Below are 25,721 nucleotides of genomic sequence, written 5' to 3'. Positions count from 1 at the left end.
AGCGGAGCAATCGAATCCTCTTCACACAATAAGAGTTCATTGACACACTTTAGCAAAAAAGTCCTCAAGGTCTAATTAAATGTTTGGGGGTCCACGTGCATGCCAGCATCGCGTGAAGCAGTGCTTGAAAGGCACTTGCGTGTGTGACGTGTGCGGCACGGCCATGGACTGCAAGGCCACTGGGTCTATCTGATAATTGACTGTCAAATAAAGGGCTGTTCCTCTCTGGATTCCTCTTTGACACCCCCATCAATTTGTCGTCACTTAGAGACGGCCTCGCCAAGCGCGCCGCCCCGTCCCCTCCATTCATCCTTTAAACACCCGCCTCTCTTGCGCCCCTTCCTCCTCGCGCCTCGACACCCACTTATCCGTCCATCAGTCGATCTATCTGTATTGGCAGTGACCATTTATCCCTTGGGCTCCAGCTTGCTTTTGCGCCAGAGCCACTTCTCTGGGCGAGCTCACAGCTGTTTGACAGTAATGGCTCTAAAAGCAGAGCGGGGTGACCGTTGATGTGCGCCGCTGAGGTTTTGTGTCTTGCTGGGGGACCTTGAGGCCTCAAGAGGCTTTGAAAATTGCTGTCATCAGCAACAGCACGAATCGGATGTGCACGCATCAATGCACAGACGGGCATATTCCAATCGATATTTATCGTAGTTCACATTCCATACGGCAAGCAGTATAAGCAGCCTTGAATTTGTTTCAATATGAAGCTGTCAGCCTATAGATCTTCAAATCCAGAACCACCTGTCTAGATTGTCATATTTTGCCAAGAACATTACTGCTGGACAGTTATGGCCACATCACATGTAATGGTATAAAAAGTATCATGACTCGAAACAGGAACGAAAGGGGCCACAATTTTTCATCAGCGTTACCGAGGCGAGGCAACCTCCTATTTCCCAAAGTGGCATCATGCGACTGAATAACTTGACAGTGTCTTGTTCTTGTCTGTCCACTAATGCATTTCTTAATACGCTCATCACCTCCTGCTACAAGCCTCATTAGCTTATCGGGACAAGACAATAGCGGATATGAACACTAGCGAGCCCGCTCGGGGCCAAGCCGGGGTGTCACATCTAGATAGCGGCGAGTACCTGGGGAGTATCCCATCCTTGTCTTCGGATACACCTCGGTAAGCCTCTCGCCGCCTTATCAACTTAAGACAATACTTGGGGATTCCCAGCTCTGCTAGCTCACATTTCCGTGTATTCACGATGATATCCGCTGGTCATCCATCGTGGAGCTCGTGCAACACAGGCAACCGAGTTCACCTTAACCCCTCCGGATCCTCATTACCTTATCTCAGAAGACAAGGCAGAGCAGAGGTAGCTTTAGTTAGCTTAAGGTCTGCATGATTGACTTTGCTAGCTTTTGGATTAGCAGCAAAGCTAATGCAGGCCAAGGTGATGGCTGTCTTAATGAAGCAGCTTTGAGGAAGAAAGCTGGCTAATTTCCGCCGCTATCACCTCAAGCAGGGCTCGGCGTGGCTCTCAGAGCAGCGCTGCTGAGACAAAGTAGCGGGAGCCGAGGTTAATCCCAGCAATGGAGGAGTCAGAAGGTATTAGTGCAGAAATCAAAGACCTGTACACACCTGTGTTAAAACCACGCGTGCCTGATCATAATAACAAAAAGGAGCAAATGTATCACAGAGCCACACACGGTCCGACCACATGGGAAGAGCGCCGGTGGATTTCTCTGTATTACGACGGGCTGCACGTGTAGTGAAGAACTTGAAAATTTGGGGCTGCTTTGAAAATATATTTAAGACGACGAGAATAATAATGATTATTTCCATGAACTGACTGATGCAGGCTGTTGACATATTTATGAATGAAAAACAATGACATTTACCACACACTGTTTATCTGCGTCTGGGTCGTACCCACCAAATTCTCGCTATGCCACTTGCGCCACAACATAGACCTGTTTTTAGCTGCCCAGTGAGGCACACACGCTCTGTGCCTTTTTTGAGAATGAGAATTCTTTTAACAATATATGTGGAAAAGAAACAAAAACTACACTTCGATTCCATCTCTTGTAAAAGTAGCGTTATTTATTAAAAGTATGTTTAAAAATGCCCATTCTTGAAATGCTGTCTACTTAGAGTGCAAACAAAATTGATAGCCCCCCCACACACACACACACACACATACACACAGACTTGGACTGCCTCCACAATAATAGAGTTTGCTGGCTGGCTAGCCAATCAGTGGTCAGAGGTTAAGCACAGAAACTGTCCAAAGTGAGTGGGTCATCCACTAGATTGAGCAAATGACAGGCTTAATGGCCGGCTACAGCTCTTAATAACAGCCTGGATGCAGCAAGGCGGCTGCAAATGTCTGCTTGTGCTGTGTGTGTGTGTGTGACACACACGCATGCAGGTGCAATCACGCACAGCCACAGATGAAATCAATGCTTTGCTCCTCCCTTTCAATGAGCTGTAATCGCTGGTCCAGTGGAGTGGAAGCCCCTCCCACTTCTTTTTGCAGCCCATTAACAGTTATTAAAGGATCCTCAGGAGCTTCACACGTCGCATCCCGCTCACAAGCCATAAAATCTTTGATCCAGATTTGAGAAACAATGCAACACTGAAATGTGACAAAAGAACGTCTGAAGAAAATTTGCTGTGAAAAATGAAACAACAAAATTTAACTTATAGAATATGCTACACTTTTATAATATCCTTGTTCTTTGCAATCGTTAACGCTTGATGATTTAAATTGATTTAATTTCTCACCAATTGTCTCAAAACACGCACACACGCACATACACACGCACACACACACACACGCACACACACGCGCACGCACACACACGCACACACACACACACACACACACACTTTGGCTCGAGTTGTTTGCCAGAGAGAATCGAAGCAGTGAAGTGTTGAGCACAACAACGGCACCTGCCAAGCGCACAGCAACACCGGCGCTCATTACGCATTCTGCTTCGTTGGAATTTCAACCAGTGCGTTTGTTCCAGTGCAAATGTTGACATTTAAATGTGTCAAGAGCAAAATGGGCACATTTGAATGCCACTCAATTATTTATTTTCCGCTCAATGACAACAGAAGGGAATAAACTTACCCTGCTGTTTTTACACAAGTGATCAAGTATGTGATGATGGAAGATCTGAAGATCTCCTGCCAAGCGGCTCTTCCGACTGAGCTGCAGTCAAGCGACTGCCGGTAGACTGCAGGTGAGACCAGCAAAAGGCCAGCTGGTCACCAGCTCTCTCCATATCCGGTCGGTCCTGCTGGGCGACTGCGGCTCACTTCAAAGAGCTGTCAGGGCTCAGGGAGCAAAATTTCCACTCTTTCAATCTTAGCTTTTTTGTTTTTGCATTTGGACAAATTTTGTCCCTACCACCCGGACAAAAACTAATTTTGGAGCTGAATGAGAGCCTGGATCTTCTCCCACCTGTACTGTTCCACTCCTCACCCTGCACTGGCAGATTTGGACTGCCACATGGCCCAAATGCAAGAGGACTAGAACATTCCAAAATATGTACATTGTTCTCTATGCCTTTCGGTAACATGTTGCAACAGTCAGAAGAACCTCTTGTACTCAGTCTTGGTGCAGGTAAGCATGTGACCATTCTGCCAAAACATGAAGCCTACCAAAGTGGCAAAGGTCTCCCACGCTTTCATCCTGCACTCGTCGTGCCTTGAATGTCACTTCCGTGAGTGAATTATTTAATAAAAACATTCCAAGATCAGTTTTTTTTGGGGGGGCATGCCAAAAATAAGGCCAGGAGACGTACAAACAGCGAAAACAAACAAAACGTGTAAACATTAGCAACGATTAGCGCACATTAGAAGAGGGCACGCTTATCAACACGTGGGACCCGAAACGACCAACCAAAATGTGAAATTGAAATGGTGAAAACAAACACAATCAGGCACTAGCTCAAAGTATACGGGCAAGAAAAAAAAAGAGAAACCTGTAATTAACATGTCATAACTCACCGGCATGTGCGGCAAGACAAGACTTGGCTCTGTAGGCCAGATACTCGCAGTCGAAATGTCACCAGCAATCTCCACAAGCACAGAACCTTGACACAAAAGATGTTGCATTTTAGATATGGATAATATTTTAAACCAAGTAAGTATGTTAAAAAGGGGATTAAGCCAAAGGCTGTGACCTACAAAATGGCAATGCCAGAATCTCGTGGGGTGTCTCAGGTAGTGGCGATAATCCATGCAGTCTTCCTTCAGTATGCAAACGTCCCACTCGAGGATATGCACAAGAGTCATCCACCCAAAAAAAAAAAAGTTCAAATCCTGGAGCCTCCTAATCCTTCAGTGCAATGCCATGTGATTTCATCTCTCGAGTATGGAGGCGTCGCAGCCACGATCGAGGCCAACCTGCAAGAGCACAACAAGTAAGAGGAGACAGGCAGCATCCCTCGCCAACTCCGACCGTTCCTCGCGACGTCTCAGCCGAGAGTAGCCAGGCGACGCTTTGCTGTTTTGCCGCTCTTTGCCAGGCACACGCACACACACGTGCACGCCCGCACAGAGGAGTCCACAAAAGTCCACATGACTCCTCTGTATGTGCGAGACCGTTGTGTTTTATGCTTTTTTTTTTCTTTTTTTTCCATGAAGCTAACCCTGAGCCCAGGCCCAGTCAGCCTTTGAGACGCTTTCTATCCCCCAAACACAAGACGGCTTTCATTATCTTGCCCGTCGCAGCGCAAGGCCTAGCTTCTAAAAGCTACTGATTTCTTTCTTCCTTTAGCCCTCCGTACAAAGGGAGGGCATTTTGTAAATTACTTGCTCGTTTCAGAGCAACAAAAGGTACTTTCATTGAACCCGCCGCCCCCCTGCCGCTCGCCTTCTATCCCGCCGCCATTTGATTTTGCTCAAATTTGATTACAAGGCTTGAAAAAGGAAGAGAAGAAAAGAGAAGAGGAAATAAGAAAGGCCCACAGATGGCATGTTCATTCAGCGCACTGAAAGGCTTTTCTGCGGGCTGCCTCGCCTGCCTTTATACGCGTGGCAATCCAAAGATGGTTGAAAAATCTTTGGCCGCTTTCTCATACAACTGACAGGAGGAAGGCAGAGAAAGAAAAGCTTGGATATTTTGCTCGGTCATCGGCTTATCTATACACCTGAAAGTCTTGACCTGAGGCTTGTTTGATCGGAATAAGCGCCTGCCCTTGTCACACTTTGACGCAATTACGTCACGCGCCAGATAAAGTGTAACCATGCAGATCGATTTAAAGGACTGGCAAAGAAAATTAGACATCACATCCAGCATTGGTCTATAACCCAGTTTGCTGCAATGGGTCACTCAATCAGCAATTATTTTGCTCAGGAGGAAAATTAAGAGCAACGTTGTTGGCAAAGAGCTCCACCTCCAAACACACACGAGCAATATGAATGGCATTAACATTGCGAAGTATGACTTGTTCTCCCACCAGCTGGCCATCACGTAGGGTCACCTGAATGAAAAGGTTATGTAGGGTCAAATTTGCAAGGCCACTAATGCACACGACTCCTTTGTCGTCAGTTCAGTCGCAAGCTAGCTGACTCAAGATGTCAGGTGAAAGTCCCACATGAGAAACGTGTTTAGCTTATGTTGTGGCGCACACACGCACACTTGTGGGAGGAGAGATAAAAAGCTGCAAGTACTGCAGATCCACCGGAGTGCCTCTTAAGAGAGAAACAAATTAGACTAACTTGATCTTGGTCATAACAGATGAGGGAGGAGATAGACTCAGTGGTCAGCAGGTAGCTATAAATACACACACATGAAGTCTTTTTTTTCCCTCCAGATTAAAAAAAAAATGAAAGTCAGAGTGTTTTTTTTTTTCTTTCAAAGGAAGGTAAACTAGAGAAAGAAATGACCTTAATAACATTTCTCTCACTGCGGGTATTTGCGGTATTCCATCGGCAGGTTTGATAAAAGGATTATGCGACCAGCTTTATGCAGCCAAAGTCAAATCTGGATAAAGAAGGAGAGCTGTTTGATTCAATAATTCTTGTTTCCTTTCTGCCAAGCGAGCAGTCTTCTTTGGAGAAAGTCGCAAATCAGCATTATGCCACATTCACATATGCGCTTTGACTCTCTGAAGACATTTGGCTGCCCAAATGTTGGCGGGGGGGGGGGGGGGGCACCTTACATGAGAGTTGCTAATGTTAAAGTTCCCTCAATTGTGTTTCCGAACATGATGAAAGGTGTGTGGGATGAATTTAGTCTTTTGAAGGCATCACAATATAGCCTGCTTGTTTTTGGTCAATCAATTTTCATCTTGGGCTGGCGCGGAAATGTTGTTCAAAATGCAAATGGATACATACGGACAAGCTCATATAAAAAAAAAGCCAGAGCCCCTTTTCATTTGTTGTTATCAAGCATAATCAGCAGACAGCGCAGACTGCCATTTAGGCTTTTGACCTTTGAGGCGAGTTATCGTAACAGGGTCGCACGCCGTTGGCCGGCACTCATTACTGGAGACTCCTCCCATCAGCCCCCGATAAAGCCGTCAGCCGCGGAGCGCTCTGCTGGAGGTGACAACTTATTCGTCCACATGTGCCACTATTGTTGGCACTGCTGTCATGTTTCTTTACTGATACAACTCATAAAAGAGTCACAATAACAACAAGAAAGAAAGGTTTTCATGGACTTCACCTCCCTCAGTTCTTAAATTGGGCCGAGACATTTATCACTTGGGTTGAGATTCATATTAAGCTGCAGCGCTGGCTAGGACCAATCTTATTTTGGGGTTTAAAGGCCATGGCAGCTGACGGAGGAATTTCTGCCCAGTACATGTGACAACAATCGGCCCTGTTTTTTATATGTGGCAAAACAAAAACAAAGAAGAATTTAAACCTTGAGAGTCTAAAACTCCTCCTCCGGAGAACAAGCCATAGGAGCAAAACCCGTCTAACGAGTAGCTGCTCACTTTCATCCGAGTAAAACTGCAGCCGAGCAGACCAACTCAATAAAGACTCGAAAAGCTCAGGAGAAAAAAGAAAAACTTCATCAGCACATTCAATTATCACCTCCATGAAAGCAAAGTTATGGCAGTCAAGAAAAATACAAATGCAAAGTGGAAAACTTTTTCAAATGGCAGCAAGACTTAATATGCTAACAGTTGATCCCCTCAGGAGCAGAATGGGATGCTCGCTCAAGTTCCTTATTGTCATTCCTCATCACTCCTCTGAATCATAAACAGTCCCACAACTTTTCATGCATCCTCCTCTTGCTATGCAGTTCCCAGAAGGCTTTGCCTTTCACTCTCTCACTCGCTCTCTCCTTTCAGCGTCGGGAAAACAAACATTAGAAAGCCAAGGCTAGAAATACCTTGCAGATGCCCGCAGGAAGCCGGCGGACGGACAGATGAGCAGATAGCTTTCCTCTGTCCTCTCTGCGGCGGTCTCCTCTCTCGACGTGCTGCGGAGAGCGACTGCTCACAGGCAGGCTGGCTGGCTGGCTGGCATATCTAATTAGAGCTCGGCTCTTGCTGCTATCTGCCGGAGGATCTACCTCTCCAATCTCTCCTGACTCAATCTTCCCCATCTCTGATTTCCTTTTATATTTATGCTGGAATATTTAATTGTAGACAAAAGGTTACTCTGGGCTCTATTCATTGCACACAGGCAGAATAATCTCCTTTAAAAGGCTTGACATTTCAGGCTTTTCAAAAGGGGCTGAGGAAAAATATATCTCCGCTTTTGTTAATCAATGAAGTAGAACTCCAGTGAACAAAAGAATTAAATTGCTTGCTTGGGTTCATAAAACACACGGAAATAGCAGCTTTCTGTGGGCTTTTGTGCTGCTTGCCAACGACTTGGCCATACGCGAGCGGTGCCGTAATTCCATACGATTTGGGGGGTAAAACGCTCATTTGAAATCGGTTTGAAGAAGCTGCCTGATTGGGCTCGCTCGTCTGAGCTCGGCCGCCCAACTGGCACACCGGGCGAGTTCTGTTGCGCCCTACCACCAGAAGAGCAGAGATATGCAACAAGTTGCTCGATGGAATGAGAAGCTTTACACACGAATGGCAATAGTCACGTCATTTGTTCATGGGGACTGATATCAGGCCTAAATCAAGTTACCCGCTCAAGTATTTGCCTATTTCAACAAGTAGTTACAAACATGAAGCATGTCAGTCAAAGCTAGCTTTTGCAATAAACGTTGAAACCGCTCCTGGGGCTGGATTCATGTGGAATTTTGTTTTTTAAGTTGTTCCAAACACCAAACTATTTTTGGGGGCTTAAGGATATTTGGGCCCAAAATATGTCTAACAATGCATGTGAAGTCTATTATTTAAGTGTATTCCAATAAATTTATTAGGGAGTAGAGAGTTAATGATTTGGAAAAAGAGGCTAATTTTCTATAATTTTAGCTCGCTATAATTAGTATTAATGTTATTTCTATTTGTGTTCATATTATTGACGCAGAGTACACACTATAGTCGTATTATTACATCAGTGGATTTCAAATAAAATTAAATGTACACAACTACATCAAACTAATTTTTGTTCACAACACTCATGATTGAAATGAATAACGTCATTCAGCAAAACAACAATTAGCACACTTTTTATAGAACGTATACACGGTTCTCGCTTCATCTCCGTAATTCCAGAGTGTTCTATGTGAAGTATACGTCAATGTTTAGTGGTATAATCCGCCAAAGCTTTCACAATAAATGTAGTTTCCTGTCATCCGATTTACCGTAACCCATAAGTCACTTCCGTATTCTTTTATTGTGAAGGTATTAACAGGATGTTACTTATGTCGCTAACGTATTTTGATCGAGAAAAGTCTCGAATGGAATGACGGAGAAATGTCTGGAAGCGCCCAGAGTGAGAGCTCGGCGGGTATAAAAGTTGATGAGGGAGACCTCCGTCCAGTTTTAACAAGACACAAGATTCACAACGTTGGAAGACCTCACAGAGAGAACAAGAAGACCCTGAAGCTGCAATAACCGAACAGAGCCCATTGAAGTAAGTTGTCGCTTTTATTCGACTAGCTTTCATTTGATCAAATACACACTGCTCTACCCTGGATCGTTGATATCTTTGGGCTGTTGACATCTTTGGACTCGTGTTGAATATCTTCTTATTTTTTTGATCTTGTGATATTTAACATATTTTATTACGCTTCCATAAAGGTCCCTTGGAGGTTCTAGATTGCACTTCTAGCTGGTTCTACATAGCATCCCTGGTTCCTCATATCACTATTGTACACCACTGGGGCGCTTTCGGTGATCATTATGATAGTTCAAAATAGCACTAATCATCTTATATGGCATCACAGTTCTTTAAATATCATACGTTTATTATGATCGATATCCTGGAATCACTTAGTACTCTTTTGGATGTGTGATGAAGAACTTTTGCAGTGTTGTTGTGGTTAACACACATGTTAACACAATGTTTAACATTCTGCTGTTTTGACCTTACAGGTCGGTATTTTGACAGTCAAGCAAGCAAAATGGTATCAGCAAAAGGCGCAGCCATCGGCATCGACCTGGGCACCACGTACTCCTGCGTGGGTGTTTACCAGCATGGCAAAGTGGAGATCATCGCCAACGACCAGGGCAACAGAACCACGCCCAGCTATGTGGCGTTCACCAACACAGAGAGGCTGATCGGTGATGCCGCCAAGAACCAGGTTGCATTGAACCCCGGCAACACAGTGTTTGACGCAAAGAGACTGATTGGAAGGAGGTTTGACGATCCGGTAGTGCAAGCGGACAGGAAGCACTGGCCCTTCGAGGTGGTCGCCGATGAAGGGAAGGCCAAAATCAAGGTGCAACACAAAGGGGAGGACAAAGCCTTCTACCCAGAGGAGATCTCCTCCATGGTGCTGGTGAAAATGAAGGAGACAGCCGAAGCCTATCTCGGTCAACGGGTGACAGATGCCGTGGTAACGGTGCCCGCCTACTTCAATGACTCCCAACGGCAGGCCACCAAAGACGCGGGCGTCATCGCGGGACTGAACATCCTGAGGATCATCAACGAGCCCACAGCTGCAGCCATCGCCTACGGTCTGGACAAAGGCCGGTCAGGAGAACGCAACGTCCTCATCTTCGATCTGGGCGGCGGCACCTTCGACGTGTCCATCCTGACTATCGAGGATGGCATCTTTGAGGTCAAAGCCACCGCTGGGGATACGCATCTGGGCGGAGAAGACTTTGACAACCGCATGGTGGAGCACTTTGCGGCCGAGTTCAAGAGGAAACACAAGAAAGACATCAGCCAGAACAAGAGGGCCTTGCGGAGGCTGCGCACCGCCTGCGAGAGGGCCAAGAGGACGCTGTCCTCCAGCTCCCAGGCCAACGTAGAGATCGACTCTCTCTTTGAGGGCATCGACTTCTACACCTCCATCACCAGGGCTCGCTTTGACGAGCTGTGCGCTGACCTGTTCAGGGGAACCCTGGAGCCGGTCGAGAAAGCCCTGAGGGACGCCAAGATGGATAAGGGCCAGATCCACGAAGTGGTTCTTGTCGGCGGCTCCACCCGGATCCCGAGAATCCAGAAGCTCCTACAGGACTTTTTCAACGGCAAGGAGCTGAACAAGAGCATCAACCCAGATGAGGCGGTGGCTTACGGCGCAGCCGTCCAGGCCGCCATCCTCACGGGGGACACCTCAGGCAATGTCCAGGACCTGCTGCTACTGGATGTGGCGCCGCTGTCGCTGGGCATCGAGACCGCCGGAGGTGTCATGACGCCGCTCATCAAACGCAACACTACCATTCCCACCAAGCAAACGCAAATCTTCAGCACCTACTCCGACAACCAGTCCGACGTCCTCGTCCAGGTCTTGGAGGGCGAGAGAGCTATGGCCAAAGACAACAACCTACTGGGAAAGTTTGAGCTGAGTGGAATCCCGCCAGCGCCACGAGGCGTGCCGCAGATCGAGGTCACTTTCGACGTGGATGCCAACGGCATCTTGAACGTTTCTGCAGTAGACAAAAGCACCGGCAAGGAGAACAAAATCACTATCACCAACGACAAAGGCCGTCTGAGCAGAGAGGAGATCGAGAAGATGGTGGGTGACGCCCAAAAGTACAAAGCTGAGGACGACCTGCAGCGGGACAAGATTGCTGCCAAGAACACTCTGGAGGCATTCATCTTCAACGTGAAGAGCAGCATTCAGGACGAGAAGCTGGCGGCCCGCTTGAGTGAGGAGGACAAGAAGACGCTGACGGACAAGTGCGAGCAGACCCTCTGCTGGCTGGAGAACAACCAGCTGGCCGACAGAGACGAGTTCCAGCACAAGCAGAGGGAGCTGGAACAAGTGTGCCAGCCGATCATCAGCAAGCTGTATCAGGGGGCGGGGCCCGCCGAAGGTTGCAGGGCGCAGGCGCGAGCTGGCACCCAGGAGCCCGTTGTTGAAGAGGTGGACTGAGGACCAACCTCACGTCGCACACTCGACAGACTTTAATATGCTTTGAATTCTCTTCATGTTGTCAACTTTGTCATGTATTTTCTTAGAGCATTATAGCCAGCAAGAAATAGGTATTATGTTGTCTGATTTGGCATTGTAAGCCCTAAACTAATAACTTCATGGCCACACTTCTCTGCTGTATTTTGTAAATATTTTTCTATTGACCACTGTCAGTTGTGCTTTTAATCAACATCTGTGAAAATTGTTGTATGGCCGTTCATATTTGATACTGTAAATTGTTAGCAATACGAAATAGTAATTTGTTCAAATATATATTGCATGAAAAAAATTATTTGTCAATGTGTGCCAAGTGAATAAATGTCTGAAAATCCCAAACAATTTCAGACTTTGCTTGTTTCGTAATAGTACGAGCTAGTTTTAAAATTATTTAAAACCTTTTATTTTGTGAACTTATCAATCATCTCGGCGACAGACTTTGCTCGCCGGCTTTTTACGTCACTTAGTCACAATTTCCGACACAAACACAGACGCGGGCAAACATGAGGTCAAAAGTGATTCCCTTCATCGGTTTGTAACAAAACATACAGCTAGATGGCGAGTATAACTTCATATTTATTACTTACTAGAACGAGGGAGACCCCTTTATTGTAACGTTTAGAAATGCCTCGACGAGATGGCTAGGCTAACGTAGGCTTCGTTCGAGTGTGCATTATCAAAGCTATCCAAAGCGAACGACAAATTCGGTTTCGACTAAAATATCTATTTGTGCATGCATGCGCTGTACTTACATTCCGACAATTCTTTTGTATGCATTGACATTTCGTACTTTTTGTTTGTCGTGATTTTTACCTGCTGCCGGTGTACACTCGATCAGGCCAGTTCCGTGGTGGCAGCGGGGCTAGCTTTGGCTGCAGCTGGATTTGTAGGCAAGTACTGGAAGCGCACGCTTGTTAAGTCCCTTAAGTTTGTCATTTGCGCCCTTGACCCTGGTATGGCTTTCTCCACTTCCTCACCAGGTCGCTCTGTTATGCAGGCCATCAAGCAGATGCAGCCCGAAGTCAAACAGGCCATTCAGAGCTTCCCCAAGACTGTGAGGCTCATTATAATTAAAATATATTTCTGTTTGACGTATTTGTTTTGGTTAGGTGATACTTAATTGGCAGCTGCAAGATACAAATTGTCCTCTTAATGTGAGACCTGTCCGAGGCGTCACTGTATTATACAATTTTTGAAAAATAAAACACACCAACCTGCTAGGGCCCAGCAGCTAGTCTGATGGGTTACTGTTGTAGGCTCCTGCTGTAGTGCTCATAGACCTTTATGATTTTGATTTGAGGATAAAAGTCTTTACAAATGTGCATATATATTGTAGGCCTTTGGACAGGGTTACTATCGAGGTGGTTTTGAACCAAAGATGACCAAGAGAGAAGCCGCATTGATTTTAGGTGTCAGGTATGCTAAGTCTTTGTGAACATTTAGTCTTGCTTTGCATGAGGTCATATGCCAAAACGACTATGTCTTTCAGTCCCACTACCAGTTGGAATAAGGTCCGTGGAGCCCACTTAAGACTGATGATACTAAACCACCCAGACAGAGGTTGGTGAAAAGCTTAACTTTTTTTCCTGGAGAGCACTCTTAGCATGAGCTCAAGGATTCCAAGTTTGCGCTTCACAAAATATTATGTTCTTGCAGGTGGCTCTCCCTACCTAGCAGCCAAGATTAACGAGGCTAAAGATCTAATTGAAGGTCAAACAAAGAAGTGAGAAGACTGAACCAAGCAGCTACAACATTATTCATATTGTTGCACTTGAGCGATAGTTTATGGACTTTTCAAATAAATCACATTGTAAATAGAGCTTTCTTGTTTTGTGATTTTTAGGTTCAGTATGACTCAAGATTCTTAATGTCCCCATTCATTGATGTTCCTGTTTATGATAAGAGTACGCAGTTTGGTTTGGTGATCTACATGAAAGATCAAGTTTATTTAAGAACTACCTGCATACAAAACATATTGCACATCAACCAACCAGAATGATCCTTTAGAAAAAAAATCAAAATACTGTTGCCCATCCAACAGAAAAACATGCACTGCCATAACTCAGTAGTCCAAATTTATCATGTCCTCATGTATGTTTAGAGTCGAGGTGTTTTTTTTTTTTATTTGTGTTTTTTTAAATACTGTACATTTTTAAAATAAATAAGCCTTTTGGGGAAACAGTCAATCAGTTTCCAGCCCAAAAAAAAAAAGAAATCGGCTACATCTGTGTTGAGCACACAAGGCAGTTTTCCAACTACAATTAACTCTTAACAGAAAACGATGTTTCAGTGCAAAGGAAATCACTCCAAGGTTTCTTTTCCAGGTACGCTGTAACATTTCCTCACAAACAAAGTGGTTGCATATTGAAAAAGAGAAAGCAGCTATGCCAAACTCAACAAACATTAAGAACAGTCACACCTGACTTGAAAAGATATCTGAGTGACTTTTCGGGGTCTTTAGTGGTTGTTGCTTTTTGTCGCTTCACAGTGGCAAGAGAGCATTTTAAAATAAAAAATTTAAAAAAACGAGCTCATCTGGTCCAACTGTGGTAGGCAAACCACCATCAAACGCGTGAAAAGGTTTCAGATATTGTGCGTTTCAGGCATGTTCAAACTATTCTCAAGGCACGACAGCTGATCACGTCAATGTCAAGTATGCAGGGCTTCCAATTCATCCACTCGACTGTGGTATAGCAACTTCAGATGCACCAAAATGTCCAGAAAATGTTTGGGAAGTCCACCCGATGAAGGCGGACATTAAAAAAAAAAAAAAAAAACTGCTAAAATGTCACCTGAAAATAAGAGCTGCATTCATACCACAGGGTGGGTTGGAGTGGAATCCCTGACTACTTCCAAGTACTGCATTCACAGTCATCCTTGCGAGTGAAAATGAACATTTACATAATCGCAGTGCGCGTCTTTGGCCAGCTTATGCAGGAAGAACTACTGTAAAAAGACGAACCGCGTGGATAGCAGGACAAGAGTGTAAAGATGTGGCGGGAATACAGACCGCTAAATGTACACCGCTTCAAATTTCAAAGTTTTAAAAAAAAAAAGGGGGGGGGGAAGATAGGGGACAGTTCTTTCTGCATTAAAAACAGAGATTCACACAAAAGCAGATTTCAAACAATACCAGCCAGATTAGCTGAAAAATTGGAAACCATGTTTCGAGATTTGACTAGGAGAGGCCATTGACAACAGGTTTGGGGTCCTGGTCACCTTTGTCCGGGACTTTGGTTACCCCCTCGGTGGAGCCCGGGTCCTCTTGGGTGGCGCCGTTGTCGGAACCGTTGGTGGTCGTGGAGGGAGCCTCGGGGCTGTGCTCTGCTCTGGTGTCCCCCTGACCCTGGAGGGGAAAGAAAATCAAATAAAAACTCATCACACAATGGCCAAAGCTCAAGCCCCGCTTTGAAGGCAGGACTGGATGCTCAGTAAGCTATTTGCCGCCAAAGGAAAAAAGATTGTAGTGTGAAACCTCATCCTGGTTGACGTGGGCCTCCTTGGGCGACGGCATCCGTCTGCTCTGAGAGTCGGCCCGGGACATCAAGTCGGCCACCGTCACTGTGCACAGAGCAGATGAGACGAGCGATTGGCCATTGCCGTCCAGGGAGGAGTGAACCTTCGGGCGCTTATTTGGACAGCTGTGAGCTGAGCATACGGAACATGCCAGAAAAGGGGAACCTGACTTCACTCTCTCGCCTCGATTGTTTGACGACGACTCAATCGTTTGATGTTTTAAACTTTAGCATTACAGGATGAAGCTTTCGAAAGGAATTTTCTGTATGTCATAATACTGTGATGGCTCTATTTAGTACATTTGAACCATCAAGGTTCCTTATACTTTATTGACTATAGGAACATGTGGAGGTTAGTCTTTAATTAAACTTCAAATTGAGTTAATGAAAAAAAACACAAGTCTTGAATTTATCCCTGATAAAACCATCGTGCCTCCACATAGAAGTTCTGTCTGAAGGTTGGTTTTTTTTGTTCTACCCATGCAGACTAAATAAAGGCAATGAAAAGCGCATGCTCTTGTGACACACCACTTGAGTGTGTCAGAGGAAACGGCAGCCAGACAACCGTTGCAAAAACATTATTAGTGAAGGTCTTGCAAGTGCTGATGAGGAGAATGGCGAGAGGTTAAAAATATATTTTTTTAAAAAAAGGCAGCCACATTCAGTCATTAAGCGCAAGCTCCCAGGAAACGGCAAAGTAGTATCATCACAAATGTGTTTATGTGATTAGTTTGGAAAGGAGGCATCAAACAAAACCTTTGCGCAGAAGTCATGGGTTACCTGGCTGCCTATCGTCAGGCAGGCGAGCGCGACGTCGCCGACTACGATTGCGACGCTGCGGTTGAGCTTCGGCCTCATCTGAGGGTGGCGAGAGGGAGTTCATGCTAAACACGGCGTTCGGGCAAGCCGTTTGTCTTGCTCCGAGCTGGCTCATTTTACATGAAGACGCAAGCTAAGTGTTTATTTTTTCAAAGTCGTATAGAAAGAAAAGAAAAACTAACCGACGGGAAATCGTCACACATTTAAAGACTTACGTACCGATTCCATTTTCGCTCATGGAGGCGTTGTCCGACTCGCTCATGCCGTCCATCATGGTGGCGTCCTCGTCCGTCCTGCGTCGTCGAGAACGCCGCTGGCGGGTGGTGAGCAAGTTAGACTCGCTCGCATCTGTGTCGGCGGTCTGGTCCGTCTCCGTGACGTCGCCGCGGGGCCCCGCTGCAAAGGCATCAGCTTCTTTCACATTACAATGTTGCTGAGCAGGAGCAAAATTTTGACGGACATTTACCTGCACTGTTATTGTATCCACCTCCTCTTCCTCGCCCTCCTCGTCCCCTGCCGGGTCCCGGTCTCCTGCGGCCATCCCTCTGTGGACGCGAACCTCTTTCCCTGCAAGGAGGCCAACCAATGGATCAATTTACTCAATCAACAATCTGAATCGAGAGTTGTTCGACTGAAAGACTGTGGTGAAATCTCGCTGTAGTGGAAATCATTCTTACAGGTGCTTGAAAAGTTATGGAAAAACAAAATGCAACCCAATGTTTTGAAAACTTCATGGGAACATGCAATGGTGAAACGTGAGATTTAAAAATTAAACCCGCCAGAATCAGGTGAAGGTGGCCATCAGGAATTTCAGGAGATTCCCGAATGGTACGAAAAAAAAGGAAAAACAAATGTATATCTGAAATGATATATTTGCCAACTAAAACACCAGTAGAACGTGTTCATCTACTCGCCTCATTTGCTCGTCAGCAGCCTGAGACCAGTCGCCGACTTCATCTCGACGCTCCGAGTCAGTCTCGGATGCGTTGGAGTGCTCAGAGTTGGTGCCTGGCGGCCAATTGTGTCGAGTCGATTGCGTAAGGGGTCATGTGCAAACGTGATCGCCATCGAGACAAAAATGTGCTTCGATGCTGATAGAGCAGAAATCTCTACAGATATGGTCAAATAGCAGACAGGAGATTTGAGTGCCTACCGTAACCGGCGCCGTAGCCGTGGCCTCTGCGCCCGCGCCCTCGACTGTTGTAGGAGCGGCCGACGTGCGAGGATGATGACGAAGCGTTGGCGCTGCCGTCCGTGTTGTATCCACCACCTCGCTCGCCGCCTCGCTCGCCGCCTCGCTCGCCCCTCTCTCCTCGCTCGCCCCTCTCTCCGGGCCGGTGGCCCTGCGTGAGCTGACGCAACTGTTCATCAATCTGCATCCGCTCCAGACGAAGTTGCTCAACCTCCTAGTTGGATGATAAAGGGACAATGAGGCAAAGCGCTGAATTTAAGAAAAAAACAAAAGCACTTTACAAATGTTACAAACTCATCATGCACACATCTACACATGCTGTGCCACTTAATCGTGCTAGGCTGCATTCCTGCGCGTTATTGCCAATCTTTCTCAGCTCTTCCTCTAGCTGCGTGAGGAGCTCCATCATCTCCTACCTGGTGAAATGCCAACGTGGCACACCACATGCAAATAGCAAAAGACACAATGCCAAAGGGATGCAGAGGGAAATGAAAAAGCCAAGCAATAAATCCAAAGGAAGGAAGGGAGGTTGCACCAAAAAGTGCTGGTTTAACACTGATTGTTGCAGATATTAAAATAAATTAATCAATAAAAACAATGTCTCAAACGGCTAACAACTAGCAGAACCCCCTCAACCAGATCCCTAGGGTTGACTTTGTCAATATTTCCAATGGCTACACTACAGTTTTATTTCCACAATTTAATGTCGAGCTCCATGGAGACATTTGGCTGATGGTGTCAATTCACAAATTCAGCCAGAAAATCATCTGGTGGACACAAGCCTTTTTAACACAGATTTGAAAAAGGATTCATTTACAGAATTGAAAATAAAGATGGCAAATCCAGGACGCACTCACAAACACACGCACGTTCTTACATTGAGGTAAGAGATGTGGTACTCCAGCAAGACCTGGACATTGCCAATACTCTCCTTAGTACCGACAAAGGTGAAGGGGACCATTCCCTGTGTCAACAAAAGCAAAGAAAAACAACGTGCAGGTCAGTATTGGGCAGTCAATGTCATGGCAAACCCGTGTTGGTAAGAAACCTTTGGTGTGTGAGGAGGAGCAAATTTTAAAAAAGCAGCTTACTTCCTGTCGAGGTTGCTTGTTGTCATTGTCCCCTTCTATCCTGACCCGCACCACTCCGGACTTGTCCACAATCTCCTGAATGACTTTTCCGCTCTTACCTATGACTTTACCTGAGGGCAGAGAGCAATTTAAAATCTCGCCGCAACAGTTTTGCTTTAGAGGGGTATTCAAATAAATTGCGAGATTTCTTCGGACACTGCAGCTCTGTCTGATAAGTGGGAGGAGCTTATTTTACAAATGCTAGCCAAAGTATGCATGATTCTCAAAGGGGGGGGGACGTGAGTCAAATATGCATTTCTAAGCATGTGTACATACCGACAAGGTTTCTTGGTACTTGGACAGAATCCTCCAGAAACTCAAGGTAGTTCCTTGCCTTTTTCACTGCTTCTGCCGTCTGAAAAACCAAGCATGAGAGCTTCGCTATGCCCAAACCAACAGGAGAAAGAAATGTGCAAACATTCAGATGACAAAAGCCGCACGACGACTGCACGTCGGAATGAGAACTAAATCTGCGCTGCTCACGCATGCAAACAAGCAATTTTGTGAGAAGAAGTGGACCTCTCCATAAATTCTGAAGGTCCCGGTCTCCTCATCCAAATCGATGGCAGTGACCCCCGCGACTTTACGCGCTTGCTGAATGTTGGAGCCGTGACTGCCAATGGCCAGCCCCATCAAATCTGTCCTCACCGCAAACTCTTCTTGGAAGGACGACACCAGGTGTCTGGAATTCTAAGCACACAGTCGATAAGCAACTTTAGTCAAGTCAACAGAAGCGTCCAAATTCTTCAGCCTTCTCCTATGCTCGCTGCAACGCTACCTCGAGATGTTTTGTCGCTTCCTGGTTGCGAGACATGAGCATCACTTTGGTTCGGAGGCTGCGGAGGTGCATGTCACTCAGCAAAGAGACGCGCTTTGCTGTTGACGCGTTGGTAGACTACAAGCAGAAAAAGAAAAATTACATTACCAGCCTAGGCGCTGTTAGAGGAGACGAGGACAACTGAAATAGATGTTTTCATGAGTGCGAGCGAAGGGAAGACGGCTGGTTACCACAATGAGCAGCTGGCTGGTCTCGGGACAGTAAGAGACTTGACACGCTCCGACGGCTTTCTTGAAGTCTTTATGGGCGTTGTCCGTCTGACACCTGACATGGATCAGCGCATCAACATCCAAAAATGTGTCCTCGGTACATTCCTTTTCAGTTTCACTCGGAAGTACTCTGGCACTCACGCTTCTTGGAGATCTTGCGGAACAGCGACGGTGCACTTGTGAAAGTAATTGTCGGTGATGGCCTTGTTGGTGTTGACCGGGCGCAAGCGTTCGAATGTCACAATCTCGTTGTAGGTGGCATCGCTGGCCGCATATTCGATAACAAAGAACTGGAAAACAAGAAAACGGGCAAAGCGATTCAAGAAAACAACTCACGGATATTTTAATTGGTTAATCGTTGTGCCGGTTTTTGGCTACGCTGCAAATCGGGTCCAATTCAGTCAGGCAAGACTCACGTCTCCTTTGGTCATGCAGACTTTAGCCAGCCACCAGCCACAAGGTTCTAGATCATTGGCCCGGGAAAGGATCTGCCAAAAAATAAGACCAATACACTCACAGGCCGCAAAAGCGGGAAGAAAGAAAACTAAATGCGAGTGATTTGTGCATACCTCCACCTCCTCACCCTCTCGGATCTCTTTCTTGGCATCGGCGGGCGGTGGCATACGCACGTCACCGAAGGGCACTTGGCGCTCCGGTTGCCAACTGAAAATAAAACAATTATGTGGCCGATGACAAGCGCAGTGAGCGTTTTCAAAACAGGACACCCGAAACTTGCAAACTCACTTGTTCTCAAAGGCAACGGTGAGAGAGTCATTGTGGATGTCTTTAACGAAGCCCTTGAAAAATAGAAACGCGCATCAATACATCACTCAGTAAGAATAAAATTTGATATCAACAAATCATCTTTAGAAATGGTTCTTTCTTCAATTGTTTTAAATCAGTGGTATTTAACCTAGGTTCGATCGAACCCTAGGGGTTTGGTGAGTCTGTCTCAGGGGTTCGGCAGAGCATTCACTGCGTAGGTCAGAACACACCTGATTTATCGTGTAAATTCGTGATGATGCATATCTGAACTGGTCTCGTAAAGGCAACAGGAGAAGTCACACTGATTTGCAGGTATGTAATTTGTTGTGAGTTCATGCAACGTGTTGGTTTTGTTCTTTGAACTAGGTGATGTCCATGCACGGCTCAGTTTGTGCGCCAGTAAAAAAAACATTTATATCTTGAATTTGAGGAAAAAAAATCTATTTTTCACTAAAGAGGGGTTTGGTGAATGCGCAAATGAAACTGGTGGGGTTCGGTACCTCCAACACGAACCACTGTGTTGAGTATGCTCCTTTTTATTTGATCGAAAGTATTCTAATTTGTATCCTGAGAGTAATTGTTTGAATTCATCCAAACTGTTTGCTTTTACATCTTTTGTCAATCAAAATTGTTCCCAAAAAAAAAAAAAAAAAAAAGTGCTGAAGTTGTTTACGTGTGACATAACACACCCCGGGGGATGCAGAACACATGCTGAATAAAAGATTAACAAAAGAAGATCTAAACAGTTTACACTGCTCAACAAATTCATTAAATTGGAGGTGGGCATACACTCAGTTCATAATATTTACACGTCGAGGCAAATGAGAAATCTTTTACATACATGTTTTTGGACATGATAACAAACCAGTGAGCCAAGGAATTAAATACTTTATTTAGCATTGAATTGTCAAGTCTTGTACTTTGGACTTTTGTTCTTTTTCTCAGTGAACATATGGATGGGAGGAGGAATGTTCTGATTCTACTAAAATAACTTTTTATCCAGGTTGAATGAAACTGATCAAAGTTTAGTGATCAGTTGGAGCACAACTGGGCAGGGGTAGCCATGCAAGTGGGGTGGCAATTTTACTCTGGCAGCTCGTCTAGAAATAGCTTTGAAGGTTTCAGTATCAGTGACCATCCCCTCTTCCGTCAGCTGCTCATGACTGACAAGGAGCAACTGGCTCACACGTAGAAAAATAACAATAATTTAAAAAAAAAAAAAGCTTCGACGGCTATCGAACAAGAAAGGGCTGCAGTCTTAGCGCTTAATATTACTCTATTCAGAGTCAACAATTCTGCTTTCACGACGCTATGGTGCACATTGAGAAGAACCGACGGCGCTTCCGTTAGCCCCGAATGTCAACGTAATGCACCGAGCACGTCCAAACTCCTCTGTGACTTCATTCTTTGACGTCAGCGGCTAAAAGTTGGCCAACTTAAAAACACAGTTAAATAGCACGCTTGAAAAATGTCAAGCGGGGGGGAAATAAAGGCGAGCCTGCCGACTGTAATTGTTTCTTGGGCGTTCTGGCCCAAAGAAGATGCCGAAGAAATGACGAAGATTCGGCGGCCGGGCTACTAGCTTAGCTTGCTAACTGCAGCTAGCAAAGCTAATGCCGGTCGCTAGCAAACATTAAGCGTTAGAACCTGCCGCTAAAATCCATCCTCGGGGTTTCAGCTAACGCACAGCAACGTAGAACGTCGTGATAAGGTAGTAGCATGTTAACAAGCCGATATTTACCTTGTAATAAGCCCCGTTGGAGCCACGAACCTCCACCTCCAGTTCTTCCATATTGGACACGCAAAGGATGCTGGGATGACAGGTGCTCCTTAAAGCACCAACACTAGCATGTCAATAAATAACTGCAACAATTACTAATATTATTTCATGACGCCAAATTTCCTCAATCTGGTTCAAGAAATTGCATATTTGTAAAATGATCATATAAATCTCTATCACACACGGTCACAAGCTAAAGCACACAACTGCTGCACAACAGCTTCTAACAAAATAAAGACAAGTTAATGAAGATACATTTCTTTAATAATTGAATGGTGGTTCAGTAAATATTACATACATGTCATAATCAAGCCGCTGGGTTTAGGACAGTGGTCTCAAATAGGCGGCTCCAGGGCCACCTGTGGCCCACAGGGTGATATTTTGCGGCCCCCTATTTGACATCATCAGTTTATGGGATTGCGGGAGACACCCTGAACTGGTTGCCAACCAATCACAGGGCACGCACACACACACACACACACACACACACACACACACACACACACACACACACACACACACACAGACGAACAATCATTTGTACTCACGCCTACAGGCAATTTGGACGGATCAATCGGCCTACCATGCTTATCTTTGCAATGTGGGAGTACCCGGACGATTCCCACGAAAGCACGGGGACCACATGCAAAGTCCACACAGGAAGCCAGAATCAAACCCACAACCTCTGCACTGTGAGGCGGATGTCCTAGCCAGTTCTTCACCGTGCCGCTCTAGGGTATTTTGAGCTACCCCAAATCAGGTTTCAGTCTAGCAAGCTAATCAGTCCCAAACAACCACTGTGACACCTAGTGGCCATGAGCTCACCTCCTGTGGAATCAATCCTCTTGCTGGATGTGGACAGTGAAGTCATGTTAATCCTGATTTGCCACCCACAAGACACTAAACCAGAGAACAATATTGGGAAAGCAGACAGAATCCAAAGACACGGGCTGACACACCTCTCATATTTTAATTAAATTTGGTTTATTCAGTACTTAGCTCACAAGCGATTTGCCGAGAATCAAAGACTAATAGTACAGACGATATAACTAAATGATTTGATTTACCTTAAGCACAGTATTGCCTGGGTTCTGAGGGTTCAATTTTCCTTTAAAATTCCTCAAAATGAGAATTTAAATAATTACAGATCAATTATATCCACAAATAACTAGCAGAGTTGTGATATGCACATATTGGCAAGTGAAAGCATGTCATACGGCTTCTAAAACATGTTCAAGTCATTGTATTTGTCACTGATTTACCGCCACGTGTATACTGTACATGCTATGCCAAATTTTGTGATATTTTCACTTTGAAGAGCCAGAGTGGACAACTGGCTGTGAATGAATCGTGTGTGTGTGTGCGTGTGTGTGTGCGTGTGCGTGCGCATGCGTGTGCGTGCGTGCGTGTGTGTGTGTGCGTGTGCGTGCGTGTGTACGTGTGTGTGTGTCATTCCAGGGCGAACACATTCCACTTGGTCTGCCTGATAGTGGGCCCTCCTCACGTTCCGATTTAAACCAGTTTACAAATTCCATTATGCTAAGCCTGAACACTGGTTGAGAAATGATGAACGATTATGTGAAACACATAATCTCCCTGCTGCACCATCATTGCAATATGACAGCCAAATTTCATTCATCCTATCCAATTTCTTCCTTATTGAGGAGAGAAAATTACTGGTGCCAGTAATCAGATATGTGGCAAGGCAATACGAAGTTAAGCTCACTCCCATTAGGCTTGCTGGCGTCAAATACGCACGCGCATGCACACACATGCCTGCGCACGCGCCCGCACTCACGCCAACGCAGATACACATGTTCCACATGTCTGAAACTCGGTACTTCTCACATCCCCTTTCACCCGTTTCAAGGACTAACATTTGGCCTTGATGTTCCGTCGTCTCGACATCCTCATCCATTGGTGATGCCGATTTGAAACTGGACTCAGACTCCAGTGCACTCGGATCAGCTGCACACGTGGCCAAGTATACAAACCCGACAAAATGGAATAATGGCCAAACATCATCCAGCATCAAGATACATTTTGTATCTCACAGTGGAGTGAAATGACTGGACAGTGCAATTATCGACATCTAATTCAAGCCACAGAAGAGACGACGCTTCTGTTTGTTCTCCTCCACACATGTTCAATCTGACTCTCCGATCGCGAGTGCATTATAGGTGTAATTGAAAATTAGTGTTATGTTATTTTTTTCCTGGGCTAATTTATCGAGGCCTTATTGTTTGAGCACGACACCTTGTTGCTAACAAGGTGGCGGCCGGCAGCAATGAGAGGCTTTCTGCTCACCTGGGCCCCTAAAGCGTCACCCACCCCCCTGCCCCCTTGTTTTGTCGCTAATTGTGGCCGGCTTCCCGATGAATCGTGGTTTGGCTAAAAGAGCTTTTTGGCTCAATGTGCTGAAGCTGCCGGTGACGCGCTCGCCATTATCAAAGATACTCTTGATCTTTTCAAAAGCAGGAAATGGATTTTTTTTTCTCAAGCCCCGGTTCAATCACATGCAGAGATGAGGGACGGGGGGGGGGGGGGGGGGGGGGGAGTAATTTGCAATGCGTCCATTAGTTCTTCATTAAAGCAAGATTAAATTGCTCCTCCAATCACATCTGCCTTTGCTCGAGTAAAGGGTGACAGTTTTGGGGCCAAAACTAATTACTAGTGCTCATGAATGAGGGAAGGAAAACAGGGCTGTTTTTACACGAGATAGTGCGGCCTGTCATTATTTTCAGACTAATTCCACTCGGTCTGCTCTCTTAATGAGAGCGAAACGTCCTCGCGTCTCTCTCGCTCGCTTTCTCTCGATCTCCACTGGCTCCAAACGTATAATTTCTATGGCACTTGGACTACCTATTAATTAATTTTTCGACGAGACCTGCTACAAGTGCCAAAGCTGCGGCGGAACAGTTGGATAGGAAACAGGGACGGACATGAAGACAAAAGTTACTTTTTGACATTAATTGTTGTTAAGCTGTTTCTTGATATCGAGTGCCGAGAGCAGGAAAAAAGTTACATGTCCGTAAAATGCAAACAATCGGGGCCATTTTTGTAATACGTTCAGAGGTATTTGGGCTAAATGACAAATGTGGTGCCGGCTAACCTGACCACCAAGCACTCCTTGGCCTCATCTCTCGGCTTTCCACCTTTGCGGCTTTTGGGACTGCTTAGATTCGTCTTTGAGCCGAGAGCAGCCGAGTCACACAAACAGGATTTTGCATGTTGTCTCGCAGCGGCAGGCCGGCCCGGGATCACACGGCGCTTGCCGATCAGCCCCGGGGCGTAACGCGCTTACGGCAGATCCGCTGCGATTTACAGCGAGAAGAGACACCATCTTAACACGTGCGCGTTTGTTAACAAAGTTGGCATCTTTAAATGAGTCAACAATGTTGTAAGGCTTTAACGGAAATCTCCTAACACACATTATGAGCTTTGCGGAGCTGATTAGCGCGCTCAAGACGATTTTTGCCTTTCCAATTTTTTTTCACATACCACGCATTTTTCCATGCAAGGTACAAACCTCCTGTCCATGCAAAAAATATACATGCACTAGCACTAATTTTTTTAAGCAGAGCAATCACCCGAGCCGTTTCTGCTGAAGTGAGATTTGGCTGCGGAGAGCGCACCGGTTCCAGAAACTCAAACCTCATAGCATTCCGGGCCGGGCTTATGCTAAGCTTGTTAGTATGTGTGATGCTGGGTCTGATAGGGAGCTCCCTTCGCATTACCATACTGCCGCTGAATTAACTATCATCTTCTTCTGCAAAGGCAGGAAAAAAAATGGCCGGCAAGTTCTGCGACGCGCAGGATATGATGATGATGATGACATGCTTTAAGAAATATTTATAATCTACTTAGCGGGGGACCGGGGTTCAAATATGTTTCTATATTGGACTTAATAACGCTGCTAAAGATTTTCTGTTCCACCTTCAGGAGGGGCAAAAGAAACATGCACACAGCAGTTGGAAAAGAAAAGATCTTACAGCACTTGGCAGAACAACAGACATGCTGCGCAAAAGCAAACTCAGACACAAAATTCTTTCTTTCAAATCAAATGTG

General features: G+C 45.6%; 4 protein-coding genes across 13 annotated transcripts in view; 2 read left to right on the top strand and 2 right to left on the bottom strand.

Annotated features, from left to right (window-relative positions):
- sox2 (SRY-box transcription factor 2) overlaps positions 1-12,962 on the bottom strand; it is an 82,055-nt gene extending 69,093 nt beyond the window's left edge. The window contains exons 1-3 of one of the 6 annotated variants that reach the window (XR_015861957.1): positions 12,219-12,962; positions 4,151-4,369; positions 3,971-4,056 (exon numbers count right to left, since the gene is read on the bottom strand). The gene's annotated coding sequence lies outside the window, so the exon portion shown is untranslated. The remainder of the gene's footprint in view (positions 1-3,970; positions 4,057-4,150; positions 4,370-12,218) is intronic. The other 5 variants (XR_015861958.1, XR_015861956.1, XR_015861955.1 and 2 more) reach the window with 5 other exon arrangements.
- LOC148388196 (heat shock 70 kDa protein 1-like) lies at positions 8,762-11,747 on the top strand. Its single transcript, XM_088393086.1, has 2 exons — positions 8,762-8,959; positions 9,421-11,747. Exon 2 carries the CDS (start codon positions 9,450-9,452, stop codon positions 11,367-11,369), a length of 1,920 nt encoding a protein of 639 aa, XP_088249212.1. The 5' UTR covers positions 8,762-8,959; positions 9,421-9,449; the 3' UTR covers positions 11,370-11,747.
- On the top strand, positions 11,839-13,224 carry dnajc19 (DnaJ (Hsp40) homolog, subfamily C, member 19). The gene is made up of 6 exons (XM_088393090.1): positions 11,839-11,963; positions 12,244-12,295; positions 12,386-12,459; positions 12,742-12,821; positions 12,895-12,965; positions 13,062-13,224. Exons 1-6 carry the CDS (start codon positions 11,961-11,963, stop codon positions 13,130-13,132), a joined length of 351 nt encoding a protein of 116 aa, XP_088249216.1. The 5' UTR covers positions 11,839-11,960; the 3' UTR covers positions 13,133-13,224.
- Positions 13,225-13,317: 93 nt separating this feature from the next.
- On the bottom strand, positions 13,318-21,716 carry fxr1 (FMR1 autosomal homolog 1). 5 transcript variants are annotated; one of them, XM_088393082.1, is made up of 18 exons: positions 21,615-21,716; positions 19,853-19,905; positions 19,678-19,771; positions 19,525-19,596; positions 19,250-19,398; positions 19,070-19,163; positions 18,840-18,956; positions 18,581-18,751; positions 18,338-18,416; positions 18,023-18,132; positions 17,809-17,901; positions 16,893-17,145; positions 16,654-16,747; positions 16,206-16,306; positions 15,959-16,150; positions 15,701-15,778; positions 14,881-14,966; positions 13,318-14,751 (listed from the first exon to the last, which is right to left on the bottom strand). In XM_088393082.1, exons 1-18 carry the CDS (start codon positions 21,663-21,665, stop codon positions 14,584-14,586), a joined length of 2,055 nt encoding a protein of 684 aa, XP_088249208.1. In that variant the 5' UTR covers positions 21,666-21,716; the 3' UTR covers positions 13,318-14,583. The 5 variants fall into 5 exon arrangements, with proteins under 5 accessions (XP_088249208.1, XP_088249210.1, XP_088249209.1 ...); XM_088393084.1 differs by having other exon boundaries at positions 15,959-16,135; XM_088393083.1 differs by having other exon boundaries at positions 17,809-17,895.
- Positions 21,717-25,721: the final 4,005 nt, after the last annotated feature.

Source organism: Syngnathus floridae, chromosome 13 (genome assembly GCF_059516105.1).
Source record: "Syngnathus floridae isolate MCC-2025c chromosome 13, RoL_Sflo_1.0, whole genome shotgun sequence".
NCBI classification, from domain to species: domain Eukaryota; kingdom Metazoa; phylum Chordata; class Actinopteri; order Syngnathiformes; family Syngnathidae; genus Syngnathus; species Syngnathus floridae.
The sequence above is the reverse complement of the archived record's forward strand: the minus strand, read 5'-3'. Positions and strand labels throughout refer to the sequence as shown.

Coding starts and splice junctions, on each gene's coding strand:
- fxr1 (XM_088393081.1), bottom strand. CDS start 21,665: ATGGAAGAACTGGAGGTGGAGGTTCGTGGCTCCAACGGGGCTTATTAC. Junction 18,957..19,069: donor CCAGCCAGCTGCTCATTGTG/GTAACCAGCCGT, acceptor TTCTGCTTGTAG/TCTACCAACGCGTCAACAGC. Junction 15,779..15,958: donor CATGAGCGAAAATGGAATCG/GTACGTAAGTCT, acceptor CGCCACCCTCAG/ATGAGGCCGAAGCTCAACCG.
- dnajc19 (XM_088393090.1), top strand. Junction 12,460..12,741: donor TTCAGAGCTTCCCCAAGACT/GTGAGGCTCATT, acceptor TATATATTGTAG/GCCTTTGGACAGGGTTACTA. Junction 12,822..12,894: donor GCATTGATTTTAGGTGTCAG/GTATGCTAAGTC, acceptor TATGTCTTTCAG/TCCCACTACCAGTTGGAATA.
- LOC148388196 (XM_088393086.1), top strand. CDS start 9,450: ATGGTATCAGCAAAAGGCGCAGCCATCGGCATCGACCTGGGCACCACG.